General features: G+C 43.0%; 1 protein-coding gene across 1 annotated transcript; it reads left to right on the top strand.

The window, feature by feature from the left end:
* Positions 1–1,270: 1,270 nt before the first annotated feature.
* Positions 1,271–3,380, top strand: PDE6H (phosphodiesterase 6H). The gene is made up of 3 exons (XM_075832453.1): positions 1,271–1,469; positions 2,314–2,354; positions 3,143–3,380. Exons 1-3 carry the CDS (start codon positions 1,321–1,323, stop codon positions 3,217–3,219), a joined length of 267 nt encoding a protein of 88 aa, XP_075688568.1. The 5' UTR covers positions 1,271–1,320; the 3' UTR covers positions 3,220–3,380.
* Positions 3,381–18,637: the final 15,257 nt, after the last annotated feature.

Raw genomic sequence — 18,637 nt, 5'->3', positions numbered from 1 at the left:
TACTGACCCGTACTGAAAACATGATTACAGTACGGGACAGTTGTCCCGCAGCGAGACAGGGACTCCTAGCGTCGTACATAACTATGATGCTAGGAGCCCGGCGCCCTGCACTGAGTTCGGTCCGGGACTTGCGGCCGAAATACGTCCGTCAATTACGGACGTAATGACCTCGTGTGAATCCAGCCTAATTATGACTTGTGTGGACAACCAGGGCGGCTCAGCTCATTAACTCATGAACATCCCAATAATCATAAACATAATTGCTGGCTGGTTTTATGCGCTCAAAGTACTAAATAGAAAAACATAATAACCGGTCCACCAACAGCAGCTTGATGACTGTCTCCAGGCACCAACAATGTTTCTCCCCTTCTACCCTCCTCTTCCTCCTCTTCCTCTTCCTCCTCTTCCTCTTCTTCTGGCTGTTGAGGAACTTCTATATTTTTGTAGTCAGTGACAATTGTTGCTGCAGATTTCTCATCAGCTCTTTGGTGACACCGAGTGTTCAAAGTAGAGAATGCATCCTCAATGTTACAGTATAGAGCTCCGATAAAGCCATGGGTTCAAGTCCAACCATGAGCAGCATCTGCATGGAGTTGATATGTTCTCCCCGCGCTTGTGTGAATTTCCTCCTGCACCCCAAAATCTTTCTCATTGGCTTCCTGTGAAGCGGTCCCATGTTTGTGAGTTCCGCTGAGGCTGAGGATGGATGTAAGTCAGTATCACAGTGACAATACATTTGTGCCTGACTTCTATTCTGTTCGGGGGGGCTGATCATTTAAAGAAGACCTCCACTCATTACATACGATGACACGGTGACCCCCTTATAGGCGATCAATGATAATCAGGTGGCAAATTGCCTTTTTTTTTATGCTTTAATTAGTTCCCACAATTCTTCATTTCCAATCTTTTCCACTTTGGGTGGAGCTTAGATGTCACATGACTGCATGTATCTCCCAACTGCTGGTGATGTAATGAATAATAAATAACATAAAGTGGGTGGGGCCTGACACATTCCCGATGCTGGATTATATTTGTTGTCATGGAGATAAGACATGAGCTGCTACAATGTAGAAACCTTACTGTGGCAAGAAATACAGTGTATACAAAGCCCTTACAATGTGCAGGGGACGGGTTTACACAGGCACTGTGTGAGTGGAGTTCTCCTTTAAGACGCATGTGGGCGCAGAGTCTACGATCATGATGCCTGGTCTAGGGGCATTATGTTTAAAATGACACAATGTAGCAAAGCTTCACCAACTGTATGTTATCAAACGTTCTTTATTTTCAGGACCCTGAGAGTGGAGTATAACAGAGACCGATATGAACACCAGCTCCCCAGCATGCAGCGCCTTGGCTCCCGTAAACACCAATAGTGGGGGGCCCACCACACCGCGTAAGGGACCACCCAAATTCAAGCAGAGGCAGACTCGTCAGTTCAAGAGCAAACCACCAAAGAAGGGAGTTAAAGGGTAAGTCCACTTATTAGGGGTCACATGTTGAGGGGACAGGTCCTGATACATGGGGGATGGTGATATAGTAGAAAAGTGACTTGGAGTGTCTGTAGATTCAGGGTGAAGATCCCTTGTACGCATGGACAGCGTTCTCCAACCCGCGGCTCTCCAGCTGTTGTGAGACAACAACCCCCAGCATGCCCTCTGAGAGTTATCATTTCACAACAGCTGGAGGGCCACAGGATGGAGACCACTGACCTAGAGCATCTTATGGTAAATACAGTCCTGCTAAGGACAAGCAAGGTCCTGATGAAAGGGTCGGTCAGATCCCAATATGGCTCCCTCTGCTATCTACGTATTGAGGTCATAAAGACTTAACAGCCGCCATATTCTTTCCCACCTGTAGGGGAAAATAAATTACATAACAGGAGGAGTCTGATACCTCTGACACAGGTCTTAATGGGCGGAGCATGACACAGGGATCCAGTACCGCCCCCTCATGCCCTGCCATAGGCATAAGATTGTGTATATGTTTATAGTCTAGAGTGTTCCTTTAACTGAGAATATTGTTAGGCTTCAAGGGATTGGAGTTTAAATTGAGGGTTGGAGTCTGACACCGATTTGCTGTCATGGGAAGATACTTGTCATGGAGGTAACAACCACACACTGCGACAATGTAGAAACCGTACTGTAACCGTGACTGCAGGGAACACAAAGCCTTAACAACGTGTAGCCGAGGAGCTCACACAGATACTATAGAAAGTGGAGATTTCCTTTAACCGCCATGTGGGCACTTGTCTCCTACCGAGTAACAAAACGTCACCTGAATTTGTTTGTGAAAGATCTGGATTTAATGTTGCAGGTTTGGAGACGATATTCCTGGAATGGAAGGACTTGGAACAGGTGAGGAACCGTATACGGCATTTTTACATGTTGAAGTCCTGGGTCAGCTTGAGGGAGGGGTGTTTGGCCACAGGCTCCTCCCACATGCCACGCCCCATATTGGAGGTGTTTCCTCCCTCGATGGTTGTCACGTGACCACCTGCAGCTCTCAATCCCATTACTCTCTCTGAGCCGTGATCCCATTGTAGTTGTATATCCAGGAATTGTTTGTTTTGCATTTCCCTTATATAATCCAGAAAGTCACATAAGGAACATTCCAGACATTTTTCCGGCTTCTCTTGTACCGGTCTGGGTTTTATAGCTATTTTCTTCTAGGCTGTGCCCTCCACTGATATCAATTAAAACCTAAAGTGGAGGAGTTTGCATTGCAAAATCACAGGGTGCATGTGGGCTGTCATGTGGCTGTCATGTGGGCTGTCATGTGGCTGTCATGTGGGTGTTGCTACTTTAGGGGCATTTTACATATACAAATCCAAGTAGGCGCAGAAGGCATGGGAATGTGGATATGAGAGTAGTAATCGCAGCATTAGCAGACATAAGGGGGGGATCAGGCAAGAATCTTTTCTAAAGGTCTGTGACCACGTGACCAGAAACAGCTCTCTGTGGCCTCCAAAATGGCCGCTTGTGTCCTCAGTCACAATAGAAAGAACAGCTCTGAAGCACAAACTTCAGCTTTACTAGTGAATTACTGGTCAGAGGAACAACATAGGAGCGTCTGGGAGGCTTATTATTATAGGGGAGGGGAGAGAAGGTTTACTGTAAATAATATGTCTTCTTCTCTTCTCCAGACATCACTGTCATCTGCCCCTGGGAAGCCTTCAGCCACCTCGAGTTACATGAGTTGGCTCAATTTGGAATTATCTAAGATTTCTCCTGGTATCCGACTCAGACGAGCAGGATGTTATAACTAAACCAACTACACCAGCATTGCCAGCGCCCGGGGCGCAGCCGCCCCATGTGACTGTATCAGGATCCAGGAGAAACGTTCCATCCTGAAGAAGGATAATAATAAAAAAATAAATGTTAGATTGTGAAGAACCGATCCTTTCCGGCATCGCTAATACAATTATTTTTGTTGTGATCTTGCAGCTGCCGCCATCTTGTTTTGCTCTAGAAATGTTTCATTTTCGTTATAGGAAATATAGTTTTCACACGGACAGCAGAGAATATACAGCGTAAAGTGATATCAGTGACAAGGCAGAGATGACTGAGGGCAAATGACATCATCAGAGTATAGTCAAAATAATTATAATAGTAACAAGAAAAAGAAAACAATAATAAAAATAGAATAAAATACAAAATCACAAAACCGATACTATATAGAGTAATCATTACAATATATTATTAATATCTTATTTGAGTTCTGACCTATGGATACTCATCACAAGGTCACAAGTAGAGAAGTGGATTTACATCTTTATTCCGCCGATTAGTCGTCGTTCTTGATCCTCTCGGCAGGCGGCATGTTAAAGAGCTGGAGGAGCGGAGCAGATTGATATATAGTTTTCTGGGGAAAGTTTCAGTAGAATTTATAATTTCTTGATGTAAATCTCCTCCCTCTGGGCACATTAGTCCTGGGGGCGGAGCCTATTCTATGAGTGACAGCCTTCCTTATATGAACAGGCATGCATGAGCTGTCAATCATCAAGTAGGCTCCACCCCCAGATTAATGAACCCAGAGAAAATTCTACAAAACCATTTACCGCAAAACTATATATCAATCTGCTCAGCTCCCCCTGCTCTGTAACATGCTGCCCACCGAGAGGCGCAAGAAGAATGCTGCGGGTTCCCTTTAAGTGCTGTGTCGGATACATTTAATAGAATTTAAAGAATTGATATAATGTTGATCTTGCAGAAATCTAGTTTTTGCATGGACAGCAGAGAATACACAGTGTATAGTGATGTTCGGAGATGACTGACGGCAAATGACATTGATGCTACTAGTAATACCTTATAATAGTTCCAGCCAATAGAAATGTATCCTATAGGTCAGAAAGTAGGGAAGCTAAATTTGCATATTAAGGCCGGGTTCACACAGAGTTTTTTGCAGGCGGAAAATATGCCTCAGAATTCCGGTTTCCACGCCCAAAAACTCGTCAAAATACTCTGTGTGCTACAACTGTAACATTTAAGGGGATTGTATCATTAGGACAACCCTTTTCCATATGTCTTATTAGGGTATAGGGACATCATTTTGGCTCTCGCAGGTGTGATACATAGACGACTATTTAAATGGGTGCCATGTAGTACGACTTCTCCCCGCAGTGGCTGCAGCGTCCGCAGGCGATCGCAGCTCATCTATAAAACTAGACCCGCATAGATCGGCTGATCTCCGGCCGGCTTTGATATAGAAAGTGGATGTTGTCTTGATACAACCCCTCTAATTGGTTATACCTGGGGGCCGTAGAGGAGCTCGGGGGGGGGGGGGGGGGGTTGCATCCTTTGTTGCCTCTCTGCTCTATTATAAACATTTTTTTTAAGTCTGTCTCCATTTTTTATTGCTCAAATGCATCTAAAATAAAAAACAGATGAAATCCAAATCTTCTCCCGTTTTGTGTATACAGCTCCTATGCTTTCCTATGTGCCTCCTTGGTCATAGACTACATGCAAACCCTCATCTCACTAACAAGAATCCTGCTAAAACAAAGAGAAATCACGACATCCCGGTACTAAAATGTAGAATTGCTGCAGGTTCCTCTTCACCATAAGATAGATAGATAGATAGATAGATAGATAGATAGATAGATAGATAGATAGATAGATAGATAGATAGATAGATAGATATGAGATAGATAGATAGATAGATAGATAGATAGATAGATAGATAGATAGATAGATAGATAGATAGATATGAGATAGATATGAGATAGATAGTGTGACGATCGCCGATCTCAGGTCACGTCACAGGGGTGAACTACACTACTGAGTTTATTAATCTACCTCATAAATCCACGCCCACCTACTCTAGATGACAGGATTATGCTAAATTACTCCCGTAGTTTCCAACACCCCAATAATTTATACCACAGTATGCTGCCACCACCTATACTTATCTAGGCAATAGGGGCCTAAGTCTCTATGTTCCCTTAACACCAGTTCCTATAACACAGGTTATCTAAATTGAACATAAAATACAGGTAACGTTCCTCACCTTCGGAAGATTAAGTTCTGTAAGACTACAAGGAAGAGACTTATAAATATTTCAGATTTAATACACAATAGTGCAGTGCAATACATAAAATAGTTGTCAGAATAAAAGATAAAAAATATACATACAGTTACAATGCAATCAAACAGTTTATGAAAATAAAAGGGATAAAAGAAACAGAACAAAACCTTACTGATGTACAGCGGCGATATCCTGGCTGTGGGGACAGCTGAAAATATGGGCAGTCACTCCAACCGAGATATGGATCCCCAACGACTGACACTGACCCTCACTTCTCATGGCATTTTAAACCCAGTTTTTTCCCTCCAGTTCACTGGCTGGTGATGTCACTGAGAGGAGGCTGTTCATATGATAATGAAGGGTACTCCTCCCATTACACAGTTGTATTTCTATAGAGAAACATATAAGTGATCATGTGTCCTTGCAGGAATCCCCTAGAAATATAATATTACCTGCATTCACCTGTGCAGACATTTACCAACCAGGGCATATCAAACACCACTATAATAGGCCCATGTTTTTAGCCAATAGCCAATCCCCGGTAGTTCCTCTGAGTGTAGGGATCTGAATTTGACATATATATGAGGGCTATTTTCCCTGATCATAACTAGCTATGTGGGTCATTACAAATATAAATTATGACGGGGTTTGCCTTGATGTATCATACTTTCTTTGAACACCATGCCATTCTCCCATGTTTCTCCTGGTCCACAGACAGACACACCACAGGCATCATTTGCATAGCTTTAGATGTTTGGTCAGGATGTTTGGTCAGCCCTAGTGACAAATCCTTAATCAGCACATCTCGCACCTTGGTGAGGAAAGAGCCAATTAAACATTTGTCAGACAGTGGACATCCTTTGATGGCCAAAGATCTGCATTTCCTATGCAAATCAGATGTATCTTCTGTGTCAGAGGGAGTTATGAAATTACCTCCTAGTAACCTACTTTTGATTCTCTTACCTATAACACCACAGATAGATAGATAGATAGATAGATAGATAGATAGATAGATAGATAGATAGATAGATAGATAGATAGATAGATAGATAGATAGATAGATAGATAGATATGAGATAGATAGATAGATAGATAGATAGATAGATAGATAGATAGATAGATAGATAGATAGATAGATAGATAGATAGATAGACGGTTATATTTGCTCCGCATCTATACCATGAATACACGGAGTCAGTGATTTGTTTGCTCGCAGTCGTTAATAATTGATGGGATCAGATGAGGAGATTCTTACAAGGACGCTGCGCTCAGTCACCGGGTCACAGATATATATATATATATACACAGCAGCGGTATACTATACATACTACACATATACACACACTACCGTTCAAAAGTTTAGGATCACTTAGAAATGTCCTTATTTTTGAAAGAAAAGCCCAGTTTTTTTCAATGAAGATAACATTAAATTAATCAGAAATACACTCTATACATTGTTAATGTGCTAAATGACTATTCTAGCTGCAAACGTCTGGTTTTTAATGCAATATCTACATATGTGTATAGAGACCATTTCCAGCAACCATCACTCCAGTGTTCTAATGGTACATTGTGTTTGCTAACTGTGTTAGAAGGCTAATGGATGATTAGAAAACACTTGGAAACCCTTGTGCAATTATGTTAGCACCGCTGTAAACAGTTTTGCTGTTTAGAGGAGCTATAAAGCTGACCTTCCTTTGAGCTAGTTGAGAATCTGGAGCATTACATTTGTGGGTTCGATTAAACTCTCCAAAAGGCTAGAAAAAGAGAAACTCGACAGTCTATTCTTGTTCTTAGAAATTAAGGCTATTCCATGCGAGAAATTGCCAAGAAACTGAAGATTTCCTACAACGGTGTGTACTACTCCCTTCAGAGGACAGCACAAACAGGCTCTAACCAGAGTAGAAAGAGAAGTGGGAGGCCCCGCTGCACAACTGAGCAACAAGACAAGTGCATTAGAGTCTCTAGTTTGAGAAATAGACGCCTCACAGGTCCTCAACTGGCAGCTTCATTAAATAGTACCCGCAAAACGCCAGTGTCAACGTCTACAGTGAAGAGGCGACTCCGGGATGCTGGCCTTCAGGGCAGAGTGGCAAAGAAAAAGCCATATCTGAGACTGGCTAATAAAAGGAAAAGATTAATATGGGCAAAAGCACACAGACATTGGACAGAGGAAGATTGGAAAAAAGTGTTATGGACAGACGAATCGAAGTTTGAGGTGTTTGGATCACACAGAAGAACATTTGTGAGACGCAGAACAACTGAAAAGATGCTGGAAGAGCGCCTGACACCATCTGTCAAGCATGGTGGAGGTCATGTGATGGTCTGGGGTAAAGTGGGAGATTTGTACAAGGTAAAAGGGATTGTGAATAAGGAAGGCTATCACTCCGCAACGCCATGCCATACCCTGTGGACAGCGCTTGATTGGAGCCAATTTTATCCTACAACAGGACAATGACCCAAGCAGGAGCTTGACCGTATGGTACGCAAGAAGTGCCCATCAAGCCAATCCAACTTGTGGGAGGGGCTTCTGGAAGCATGGGGGGAAATACTCCCGATTACCTCAGCAAATTAACAGCTAGAATGCCAAAGGTCTGCAATGCTGGAATTGCTGCAAATGGAGCGACGAAAGCAAAGTCTGAAGGAGAAAATCATTATTTCAAATAAAAGTCTAGTAGACCCATAGCTGTTTAACCGCTGGGTCTTTGACTGCAGGTAATATGGGTAAAAAACTAATAGGGCCCCAGCTAGGGATTCAGCTATTTGTTGTATGCCCAGCAAGGGTAGGGGTTAATAAGTTTATTACCTCTGGCTGCTGCTCTTAGCCCCCTCCATCTGGGGGGAGGAGTTATGGTCCTTCTCCTTTCTCCCTCCTGCATAGTGTATTTAAAGAGGCTCTGTCACCAGATTTTGCCACCCCTCTCTGCTATTGCAGCAGATCGGCGCTGCAATGGAGATAAGAGTAAAGTTTTTTGTTTGTTTTTTTTAAAACAAGCATTTTTGGCCAAGTTATGACCATTTTTGTATTTATGTAAATGAGGCTTGCAAAAGTCCAACTGGGCGTGTATTATGTGCGTACATCGGGGCGTTTTTACTTCTTTTACTAGCTGGGCGTTCTGACGAATCAGCATCATCCACTTCTCTTCACAACGCCCAGCTTCTGGCAGTGCAGACACACAGCGTGTTCTCGAGAGATCACACTGTGACGTCACTCACTTCCTGCCCCAGGTCCTGCATCGTGTCGGACCAGCGAGGACACATCGGCACCAGGTGACAGAGGCTACATCGACTTACCTGCAAACGCCGATGCTGCTGCAGAATCAACTGTAGCCTCTGGTGCCGATGTGTCCTCGCTCGTCTGACACGATGCAGGACCTGGGGCAGGAAGTGAGTGACGACACAGCGTGATCTCTCGAGAACACGCTGTGTGTTTGCACTGCCAGAAGCTGGGCGTTGTGAAGAGAAGTGGATGATACTTCTATACACAACGCCCAGCTAGTAAAAGTAGTAAAAACGCCCCGATGTAAGCACATAATACACGCCCCGATGTACGCACATAATACACGCCCACTTGGACTTTTGCAAGCCTCATTTACATAAATACAAAAATGGTCATAACTTGGCCAAAAATGCTCGTTTTTTAAAAATAAAAACGTTACTGTAATCTACATTGCAGCGCCGATCACAGGCAATAGCAGATAGGGGCTGCAAAATCTGGTGACAGAGCCTCTTTTAAGGAGCTGTCTTCCGGGTCGGCCTCTTTTGACCGTTACATTGCAATCTCCCTCCCGCCCCTTGTGGAATTAATGTTCAGTGTTATAAAAAAAAAAAAAAAATGGTACCATCACAGGCATTGGTAGGTGCAGGGTAGCTGGTTTGCCTTGCGATTAGGAATACTTCAAAGGTGCATTGGCAGATGGCACTGCCTTCAGAGCAGAACTTTTTTCTACAATTGTATTGTGTGGTATTTTGCACTTTTCTTGTGTTGATTAATTTATGTTCTGTTCATGGGTGAAATGTTGTTTTGTCGCAGCTGGCGGTTTGGTGAGGTGAAGTACCTACATGCCCACCTATGTTGTAGACCGGCATACGGGTGTTTACCTTAAAATGTTACATTATATTTGTTATATTTATAATAAAAGCTGTGGCCGACCCCGAGTCAACCCACGTTACAGGAACGTTCATGTTGTCCTGTGACAAGTTACTATTAGGCTATCCCCAGCTATGTTATGTAAGGGCTATGGTTTACATGCAGTCATTATTTCTAACCTTGTCAATGTCTGGACTGTATTTTCTAGTCATTTTGCAACTCATTTGATAAATATAAGTGTGACCTTTCATGGAAAACACAAAATTGTCTGGTGACCCCAAACTTTTCAACGGTAGTGTATATATATATATAGAGAGATCCTGACGTGTCCTGAGACAGGAAATGAAAGAACAAAGCAACAGAACCAAAAATATCCCCTGATATAATCCAGTCCCATGAATGATGAGGTGGGGGGGGGTCAGTGAGGGAGCTGCAGGGGAGCTGCGTACCGTGTGACTATCCTGCAGTACTATATGGCCGTCATCTGTCCATTCTTCTACCTGCTCATCCATTTCCGTAACTCCTATTGTCTATAATGGACGGAGACATTTGCAATCTCGCCCGTCTCTCCTTCTTTTCCCTTTCTCAGCTTTCTCCGTTGGCAGTTTTGATTGACACAATGGCGGTCACAAGACCCCTGATGTACCGATAGAATTAGGACCACCACCCATCAGTCAGTCAACAGTGATTGACATAAATCTCCCCCTTCTCACAACGCAGCTGAAATGTGTTATAACCTGATCAGTGACTCCAGTTTAGCTGCATTGTCTGTTGGAGTATGAGGTAGTCTGAAATCCATCACCTATCTCATCATAGGCTCAAGCTGCTGCTCTGTCCTTCCCCTATGCTTTATACTGCATCACTGACTGAAACATTATAAACTGCCAGCAACTAAATCTCCCAAGAGGAAAAGATTTTAGGGAATCTACGAACATAGACTGAGCCCCCACAATAAGCAATGGGGGTGGGGATAGAGGTCTGCTTTATTTCCTGTATTCTATGTATTGAGAACCTGAAACCTGCAGGACAATAGCAGCTACTGGTTGATGTAACATCTCATGCCGATATGGAGCAATGATTGCTCTGGTGTAACATTGTAACATTGCAGCTGCTGTGAGGAAGTTGCTGTAATTCCCTCCATCCCCCGATGACTGTCACAAACACAGTAAACAAGGATGAACTTTGAGGACTGAACTTCCCGGCAGGTCCTGTAATCAGGGGAGGAGGATATAGAATGTAAACACTGATGACATCACAGGGCGCGCACAACGGTATATATACAGGACACACATAGAGGAGCCGCGTAGAGCTCTGAACACCCAGCAGCATCTCAATATGAAGGCCGCCCTCATCATCCTCATCACTTTGCCTTTATTCTTCATCCACGGTAAATAGATTTTCATTTGTTTCCTTGTTGTTACTTTGTTGCACTTTTTGTTATTGCTTAGGTCATTATAACCTCTATAATATACTCTGTTCAGATCCAATAGGGTTAAACAGTGACCCAAAATAACCCCGACCCCTGATTCAGGCAGGAATATTCATGCCCCACTGTGGAAGCGCCCCTTCATAGTAACACTGTTATTCACTGCAGAGCAGTGAATAGAAATAGCTTGCTGGCCTGCTTGTCAGGGAAGGAGCAGAGTCTCTGCAGTGTTATGGCAATAGGAAGAGTCTCTTTCTTTCTGCTTGTCAGGGATGGAGCACAGTCTCTGCAATAGCATGGAAATAGGAGGAGACTCTTTCTGCTTGTCAGGGAAGGAGCACAATTTCTGCAGTGGCATGGTAATAGGAGGAGTTTCTTTCTTTCTGCTTGTCAGGGAATGAGAGGTGTCTCTGCAGTGTCATGGCAATAGGAGGAGACTCTTTCTTTCTGCTTGTCAGAGAATGAGCGGAGTCTCTTTCTTTCTGCTTGTCAGGGAAGGAGCACAGTCTCTGCAGTAGCATGGCAATAGGAGGAGACTCTTTCTTTCTGCTTGTCAGGGAAGGAGCGTAACCTCTGCAGTGTCATGTTAGTATCCTGTAAATCCTGTGATGTGTTGGTGACGGGTGACTTTGTCCCATTGGACTTTGTCTTTTTGTACCTGAATTGCTGTGTAAACGTCTGATATCTCTATGTGTCTCCATAGCTGACGCCTTGAAATGCAGGCAGAGCTCCTGTATCGGAACGCGCACCTGCACCAGCATCACAGTCACCTGCAGAGATAAGGTCGACCATTGCTTTCTCATGATGAGATCCACCCCTATATGTAAGCTACGTCATAGATTTTTTTTTTAAAAATAGATATCTTTAAGTTCTGGCATTAGTTTCCCTCCAGCGTTTCTGTACCACCCCAGAGGGAAACTATTACAAATATATGGGGGCCTGATATATGGGAAGGGGGCCTAAGGCGAAATCACGACAATTCCAGAGTAAAATGATGGGCCCACTACAGTCAGGGCACTGCAGGGTGTCAGGACATGTGTCAGTCTGGGGGGCACGACTGGGCGGTCAGTCCTCTAAGACGGCCTGGGATAGAGGGAGGTAGGCCGCTCCACCAACAGCTGTTCTGGGGGTGTCTGTGGTTATTGGGGGAGTGAGGCAATGGGAGTAGCAGGATCTCTTTAAAGGGATTTTTTTTAGAAAATAATGTCTTCTGCCCCATTTTGAGGGGGAGGGGTTTTCTCTGATCAGCAGATGGAGGCAGCTGAGGGTCAATGTCTATAAATGGTTTCCCTACAGCGCCCCCTTCAGGGAATGGGATGCGCAGCAGTCTGCCTATGGTAATGTCTACAAAGCGCTATTGTTTACTATGGATGAATTTGGGACTTCTTCCACCAGCACGAGGACCCTGTGCTGTCCCACAAGATGGTGACCTGTTTCCTTGTCATACAATGTATCAGTTTCAATCTCTAGTTATCGCTACATTTATTTGTTTCTTGATCTTCCCCCATTTCTCTCTAGTTACAATGACCCGCGGATGTGTCAACGAGGCAAATTGTATGATCCTGAAGGGCTTCGAAGCATCCACCCGCTGCTGCAAGACCGATCTGTGTAACTGAAGCCGCGACGCCGGCGCCGTACAACGCGGAGGCAGGAAACCGCAACGTCACGTCCGGTACTTTCTATTACGTGTATTAGGATTTCTGTGGATTTTACTTCGAGCTCAGAACCTGTCACGTAATCTGTGAATTCAGTGACGCCCGGATCAGGGCGATATGTTACATGTTTTTGGCGAATTCTTTATATGGCTGGTTTTATTATTGGTCTGGTCCTAATAAATGTATAAATGTTTTACATGTTTCTTAGTCCGTTTTTTTGATTGGTTGTTAATCCTCCGTTCATTGTCTATGGGGCTCTGTTATTATTTTTATGCCCACTTTAAACAATCCTTGTTTGTTATAAGGGCCCTCGATGATAAGTGGATAATAGGGGGTCCTGACGCTGAGACCCCCAGCAACCCACTATAATCTGTGGGAAAACCTGGTAGCAATTGTTCAGTTCCTCTGCAGCACCGCCACAGGAGAAATATAGAATTACATGATGCCCATTAAAATTAATGTCTCATCCGAGTAATGCCTGGTCCTCCAGAGAGAGAGACGCTCTTTGTGGCCTCTCTCCACTTATAGATGAGCGTTCTGAATGCTCCTTCTTCCTTTTAACCCAGAATTTTATAATAGGTTATTTTAAAATAGGTTTTCTAAATTTGACAACCCCTTAATATAAACAGGAAGAAAATGCAGCATTGCAGGGAATCTATTGATTTCATTGGACGCTAGCAATCCTCCAGATCTGAGAGCCATGACTTATGTAATGAGGGGGGTTAGATTCTTTATTACCTCAATTAGGCTTTCAACAGCTCACTACATACAGATATATATACAGCTCCCATAGAGTTACATAACAATATTCCGCTGCCTGCAATCACCACCAGAGGGAGCTCACTACACACATATATATATATATATATATATATATATATAGCTCCCATAGAGTTACATGATAACATTCTGCTGCCTGCAGTCACCACTAGGAGGAGTTTACTACATACAGATATATACAGATCCCATAGAGTTACATGATAAGATTCTGATGCCTGAAGCCACCACTATGTGGAGCTCACTACATACAGAAATATACAGCACCCATAGAGTTACATGATAAAATTCTGCTGCCTGCAGTCACCACTAGGGGGAGCTCACAACATACAGAAATATACAGCTCCCATAGAGTTACATGATAAAATTCTGCTGCCTGCAATCACCACTAGGGGAAGCTCACAACATACAGAAATATACAGCTCCCATAGAGTTACATGTAACATTCTGGTGACTGCAGTCACCACTAGGAGGAGGAGGGGGGTTAGAAGCTTACTGCACATGAGACATTCAAATCATTAATATCACATTATACAGTAAGCTCCTCAGCTCCCCCTAGTGGTAGCTTCAGTCAGACAGAATTTCATTATGTAGCTCAGTATTAATCCCATTAATGTCTCTTGACTCCTGATCGTGGACTCGCTTTTCAGTCTCCTCGTTATTTTGACTTGTAATTACACAGCAGTGATCAGCAGGGAAAGATTCTTCATCCCTAATTAAAGTGCAAATAACAAGACAAAACTGAGATTGTTCCAGGTCTCTAGACATCCGCATGCAGCGTCCCCAAGTAACAAAGATCTCACAGGATTTGCTATAATTAAAGAAGATTTTCATTACTGGGGGCTCCAGTTATGCAGCTAAAAATAACCATAAAGTGGTCATTGGGCACGTCCTATACATCCAATATTGGAACATTTATCTTATAAGGGCCACATCTATGTGTCTGTCTTGTATTAAAGGTGAACTACCCCATATGAACACTCATTTCCCATACAAAGTAATAGTGGTGTAGTTGCTTGAAGTTTATAATCATTCTGTCCTTCATATGTCATTACTTTTAGCTGAGCTTCTGTAAGCAAAGCTGCAGTATAAAGCATTGGAAAAGACAGAACAGCAGCTTCCAATAAACCATATAGATGAGTCACTGATAATAAATCACATACAAGATACAGCAGAAACTATACAGCAGATAAGCATCACCAAAGCGCTAACTTGAGGTTCTCCGATTTGCGCACTTCCTTTTTGTTAGAAGGGAATCCCAAAAATAAGCTGATCAGAGGATGGGAACCCCAAGTGATCAGATGTAATCTGAGGAGCAACATGGCAGCAAGTGTTTAATATCCCTGCAGCGCCACCACAGGAGAAATGAAGCATTACAGTATCTGCTGAAATCAATTGGCCATCCATGTAATGTATGGATGTGCCGGGTCCTCCAGACCTTGTTTGTAGCAGCCCTCCACATATAGATGAGGATCCTGAATAGTGACCCCCCCATTATTAACTCAGAATACTCTGGTAGAAATGCAGAGCACAACGGCACCTGCATTAGAGAAATGCAAAACTGATAAAAATAATTATCATATATAGAGGTCAGGACGCAATTATTTAGTGACAATAGTAAAAGGGGGTGGGGCTGTGACAACCTTCCTTTATTTGCAGTAGGGAAAGCAGTTCTCTTGGTAAAGCCGTCAGATCTCATGAACTTCTGGAACCTGATAGAGATTTCAGCTACCTGGTAATCCATGGATGAGATAAGAAGCGGCGGCACATTTACAACATCACATAATCACCAATTCTCATGGGAACATTAACAGCAGCGACCAGACAAATAAAAGCCGATAAAGTCTAAGAGCTCAGAACCCAGGACGGCGGCTGCAGAGGCGGAAATACCTCGAAGGGCAAATGCCCAAAGCCAAGGAGCAATGAGAATTAATATGAAAGTGGCCATTTTGGTGGTCAGTGTCTCCCTGGCATAGGGTCAGTGTCTGCCTGGCATCAGTGGCATAGAGTCAGTGTCTCCCTGGCATCCATGGCATAGGGTCAGTGTCTCCCTGGCATAGGCTCAGTGTCTGCCTGGCATCAGTGGCATGGGGTCAGTGTCTCCTTAGCACGGGATCAGTGCTGCTGTATTTTGCTGTTTTTGTTCTTTTCGTTCGCTCTTCTGTTGTTATTATTATATTGCAGCTCCATTGTTAGAGACACTAAGGGGCATTTCTTTCTGTATTTTACTCTGCACATTCGACATGACCCTGTAAACTGTTCTTTTCTGTGCATAATTGTTGGTTTTCTCACAATCTGCATTTACAATGAGAACCAGCAGCTTAGGTTTTACAGTGATCTGGTAGTTACCTAGCCACGGAGAGCGGTAGAGTTTGCAAAGTTCTCCCCGTCTCTTCCTGTTAAAGCTGTAGGTACAGATAGTACTGCCTCCTTGTCTCTTACTGTAAATTATGTATGTGTAGATAGTACTGACTTCCTGTAAATGATGTAGGTATAGATAGTACTGACTCTCTGTATCTCCCTATAAATGATAAAAATACAGACAGTACTGCCTCACTGTCTCTCCCTGTAAATTATGTGAGTACAGATAGTACTGCCTCCCTGTCTCTCACTGAAAATAATGTAGGTACAGATAGCACTGCCTCCCTGCATCTTGCTGTAAATGATCTGAATACAGATAGTACTGCCTCCCTGTCTCTTCCTGTAAATGATGTAGGTAGAGATAGTACTGCCTCCTTGTCTCCCCCTGTAAATGATGTAGGTACAGATAGTAGTGTCTCCTTGTCTCCCCCTGTTAATGATGTAGGTACAGATAGTACTTCCACCTTGTCTCTCTGTGAATGATGTAGGTACATGTAGTACTTCCTCCTTGTCTCCCATGTAAAGGATGTATTTTCAGATAGTACTGCCTCTCTGTTTCACCCTGTACATGATTTAGGTACAGATAGTACTGGCTCCCTGTCTCTTCTTAAATGATGTAGGTAGAGATAGTACTGCCTTCTTGTCTAACTTTGTAAATGATGTCAGTATTGATAGTATTGCCTACCTGTGTCCCTCTGTAAATGATGTAGGTACAGACAGTGCTGTCTCCTTGTCTCTCTGTAAATTATGTAGGTACAGATAGTACTGCCTCCTTGTCTTCCCCTGTTAATGATGTAGGTACAGACAGTGCTGCCTCCTTGTCTCTCTGTAAATTATGTAGGTACAGATAGTACTGCCTCCTTGTCTTCCCCTGTTAATGATGTAGGTACAGACAGTGCTGCCTCCTTGTCTCTCTGTAAATTATGTAGGTACAGATAATACTGTCTCCTTGTCTCCCCTGTTAATCATATAGGTACAGACAGTACTGCCTCCTTGTCTCTCCCTGTAAATTATGTAGGTACAGATAGTACTGCCTCCCTGTCTCTACCTGTAAATGATGTAGGTATAGATAGTACTGCCTCCCTGTCTCTACCTATAAATGATGTAGGTGCAGATAGTACTGTCTCCTTGTCTCTCTGTAACTTATGTAAGTACAGATAGTACTGCCTTATTATCTCCACTGTTAATGATGTAGGTACAGATAGTACTGCCTCCTTGTCTCTCCCTGTAAATGATGTAGGTACAGATAGTACTGCCTCTCTGTCTCTACCTGTAAATGATGTAGGTAAAGCTAGTACTGCCTCCTTGTCTCCCCCTGTTAATGATGTAGGTACAGATAGTACTGCCTCCTTGTCTCTCCTGGTAAATGATGTAGGTACAGATAGTACTGCCTCCCTGTCTCTCGCTGTAAATGATGTAGGTACAAATAAAGCTAGTAATGGTAGGAGGGGAAATGCTTTGGTTAAGCAGGAGTATAAATATGACCACTCTGCCATGAACACTGGCGACACGTGTGATAGGCCGGTCTCCTGCAGTATATATATGTATATTACTAGTTCATCTGTTCCCCTGAGATTAATTAACAAATAAAGAAATGTTCATTACTCTTCTTAACTTTGACTGGAAATACTTTTTTTTCTAATCTTTCCCATCTTCTCTGTAGCTGGAGCCCTGAAGTGTCACATGGGCTCCTGCGCTATGAATACTCCGTGCACCACCAGGGAAGGGACACGTCATCAAAAATGTGATCAGTGTTTTTACATGAAGACGACTGCCCCCTCCTGTAAGTGTCTGAGGCCATTCCTTACATAAAATGCTCCAGATTAAGTTATACTTTTATTTATTCTCTTTATCTTCTGTTTTTCAGCTTCCATGTCCTGTGGATGTATAACAGAAGCAAATTGCAAAATAATGAAAACGTTCCAGCCCGCAACCCTCTGCAACAGACCCGGGAACCTGGGAAAAATCCTATATAATGAAGCAATGAGACGCCACAGGACAGGGAGGGAATTTCCTTCTTGTTTTATTATTATTATTATTATTATTATTATTACATTTATTATTAAATTTTCAAGAAAAATCTAACGTGAATGTCCATAAAATTCTGTGCTGATTCATTTAATTATTTATCTTTCTAGATACTAGATGCTAAAATCCTGTATGCCTGCAACCTCCACTAGAGGGAGCTTTACTGCATACAGATTTATTATTGCGATTATTGGGAGCTGTATAGATATTTGTATGCAGGGAGCTCCCTCTAGTGGTGGCTGCAGGTACTGAATTTTATTAGTTAACTATGGCTGTAAACAATTAATGAACACATGGTTTCCTTCCATTAGGTGTTTAATTATCAGCATAGTTAATGAGATATCATGTTTTATGGTCATGCAATATTAATAAATATAACATTTGCATCTCCCTTTTCTAGCGTGTGTTCCGTACATTCTTGAGAAAAGTTAAGCCCACCGGACCCTGTGTCATCTGCGCACATTTCTGTAATATCAGTGATATCATGTGGTCACTCAGAGCCAGTGTATTGGCAGCTTGCAGTCTCACCCCGGGGTGTCCTCTGTAGCACTGTAAGTAGGCACTGCCAGTACATAGGCTGTTCACTATCCCATTAATGCTTAGCAATATTAATATATGAACAGGAATATAAATGAGTCAATGACTACACAGTCATTCTAATTGTATCAATGTGCTGATGTGCACAGAGACTGAGCGGAGAAATAATAGTAACAGATAACATAACATATCCTGTGGATATGCCATAAATGTCCGAGATGGAAATACTCCGGACCCAGG

This window comes from Rhinoderma darwinii, chromosome 7 (assembly GCF_050947455.1).
Source record: "Rhinoderma darwinii isolate aRhiDar2 chromosome 7, aRhiDar2.hap1, whole genome shotgun sequence".
Taxonomy (NCBI): domain Eukaryota; kingdom Metazoa; phylum Chordata; class Amphibia; order Anura; family Rhinodermatidae; genus Rhinoderma; species Rhinoderma darwinii.
This window is presented reverse-complemented; position numbering and strand designations above follow the sequence as displayed.

What these genes read in the sequence shown, in the direction of transcription:
- PDE6H (XM_075832453.1), top strand. Translation starts at nt 1,321, where the DNA reads ATGAACACCAGCTCCCCAGCATGCAGCGCCTTGGCTCCCGTAAACACC. An exon ending in CCAAAGAAGGGAGTTAAAGG is followed by an intron (nt 1,470 to 2,313) that starts GTAAGTCCACTT and finishes TTAATGTTGCAG; the next exon opens with GTTTGGAGACGATATTCCTG. An exon ending in AATGGAAGGACTTGGAACAG is followed by an intron (nt 2,355 to 3,142) that starts GTGAGGAACCGT and finishes TCTCTTCTCCAG; the next exon opens with ACATCACTGTCATCTGCCCC.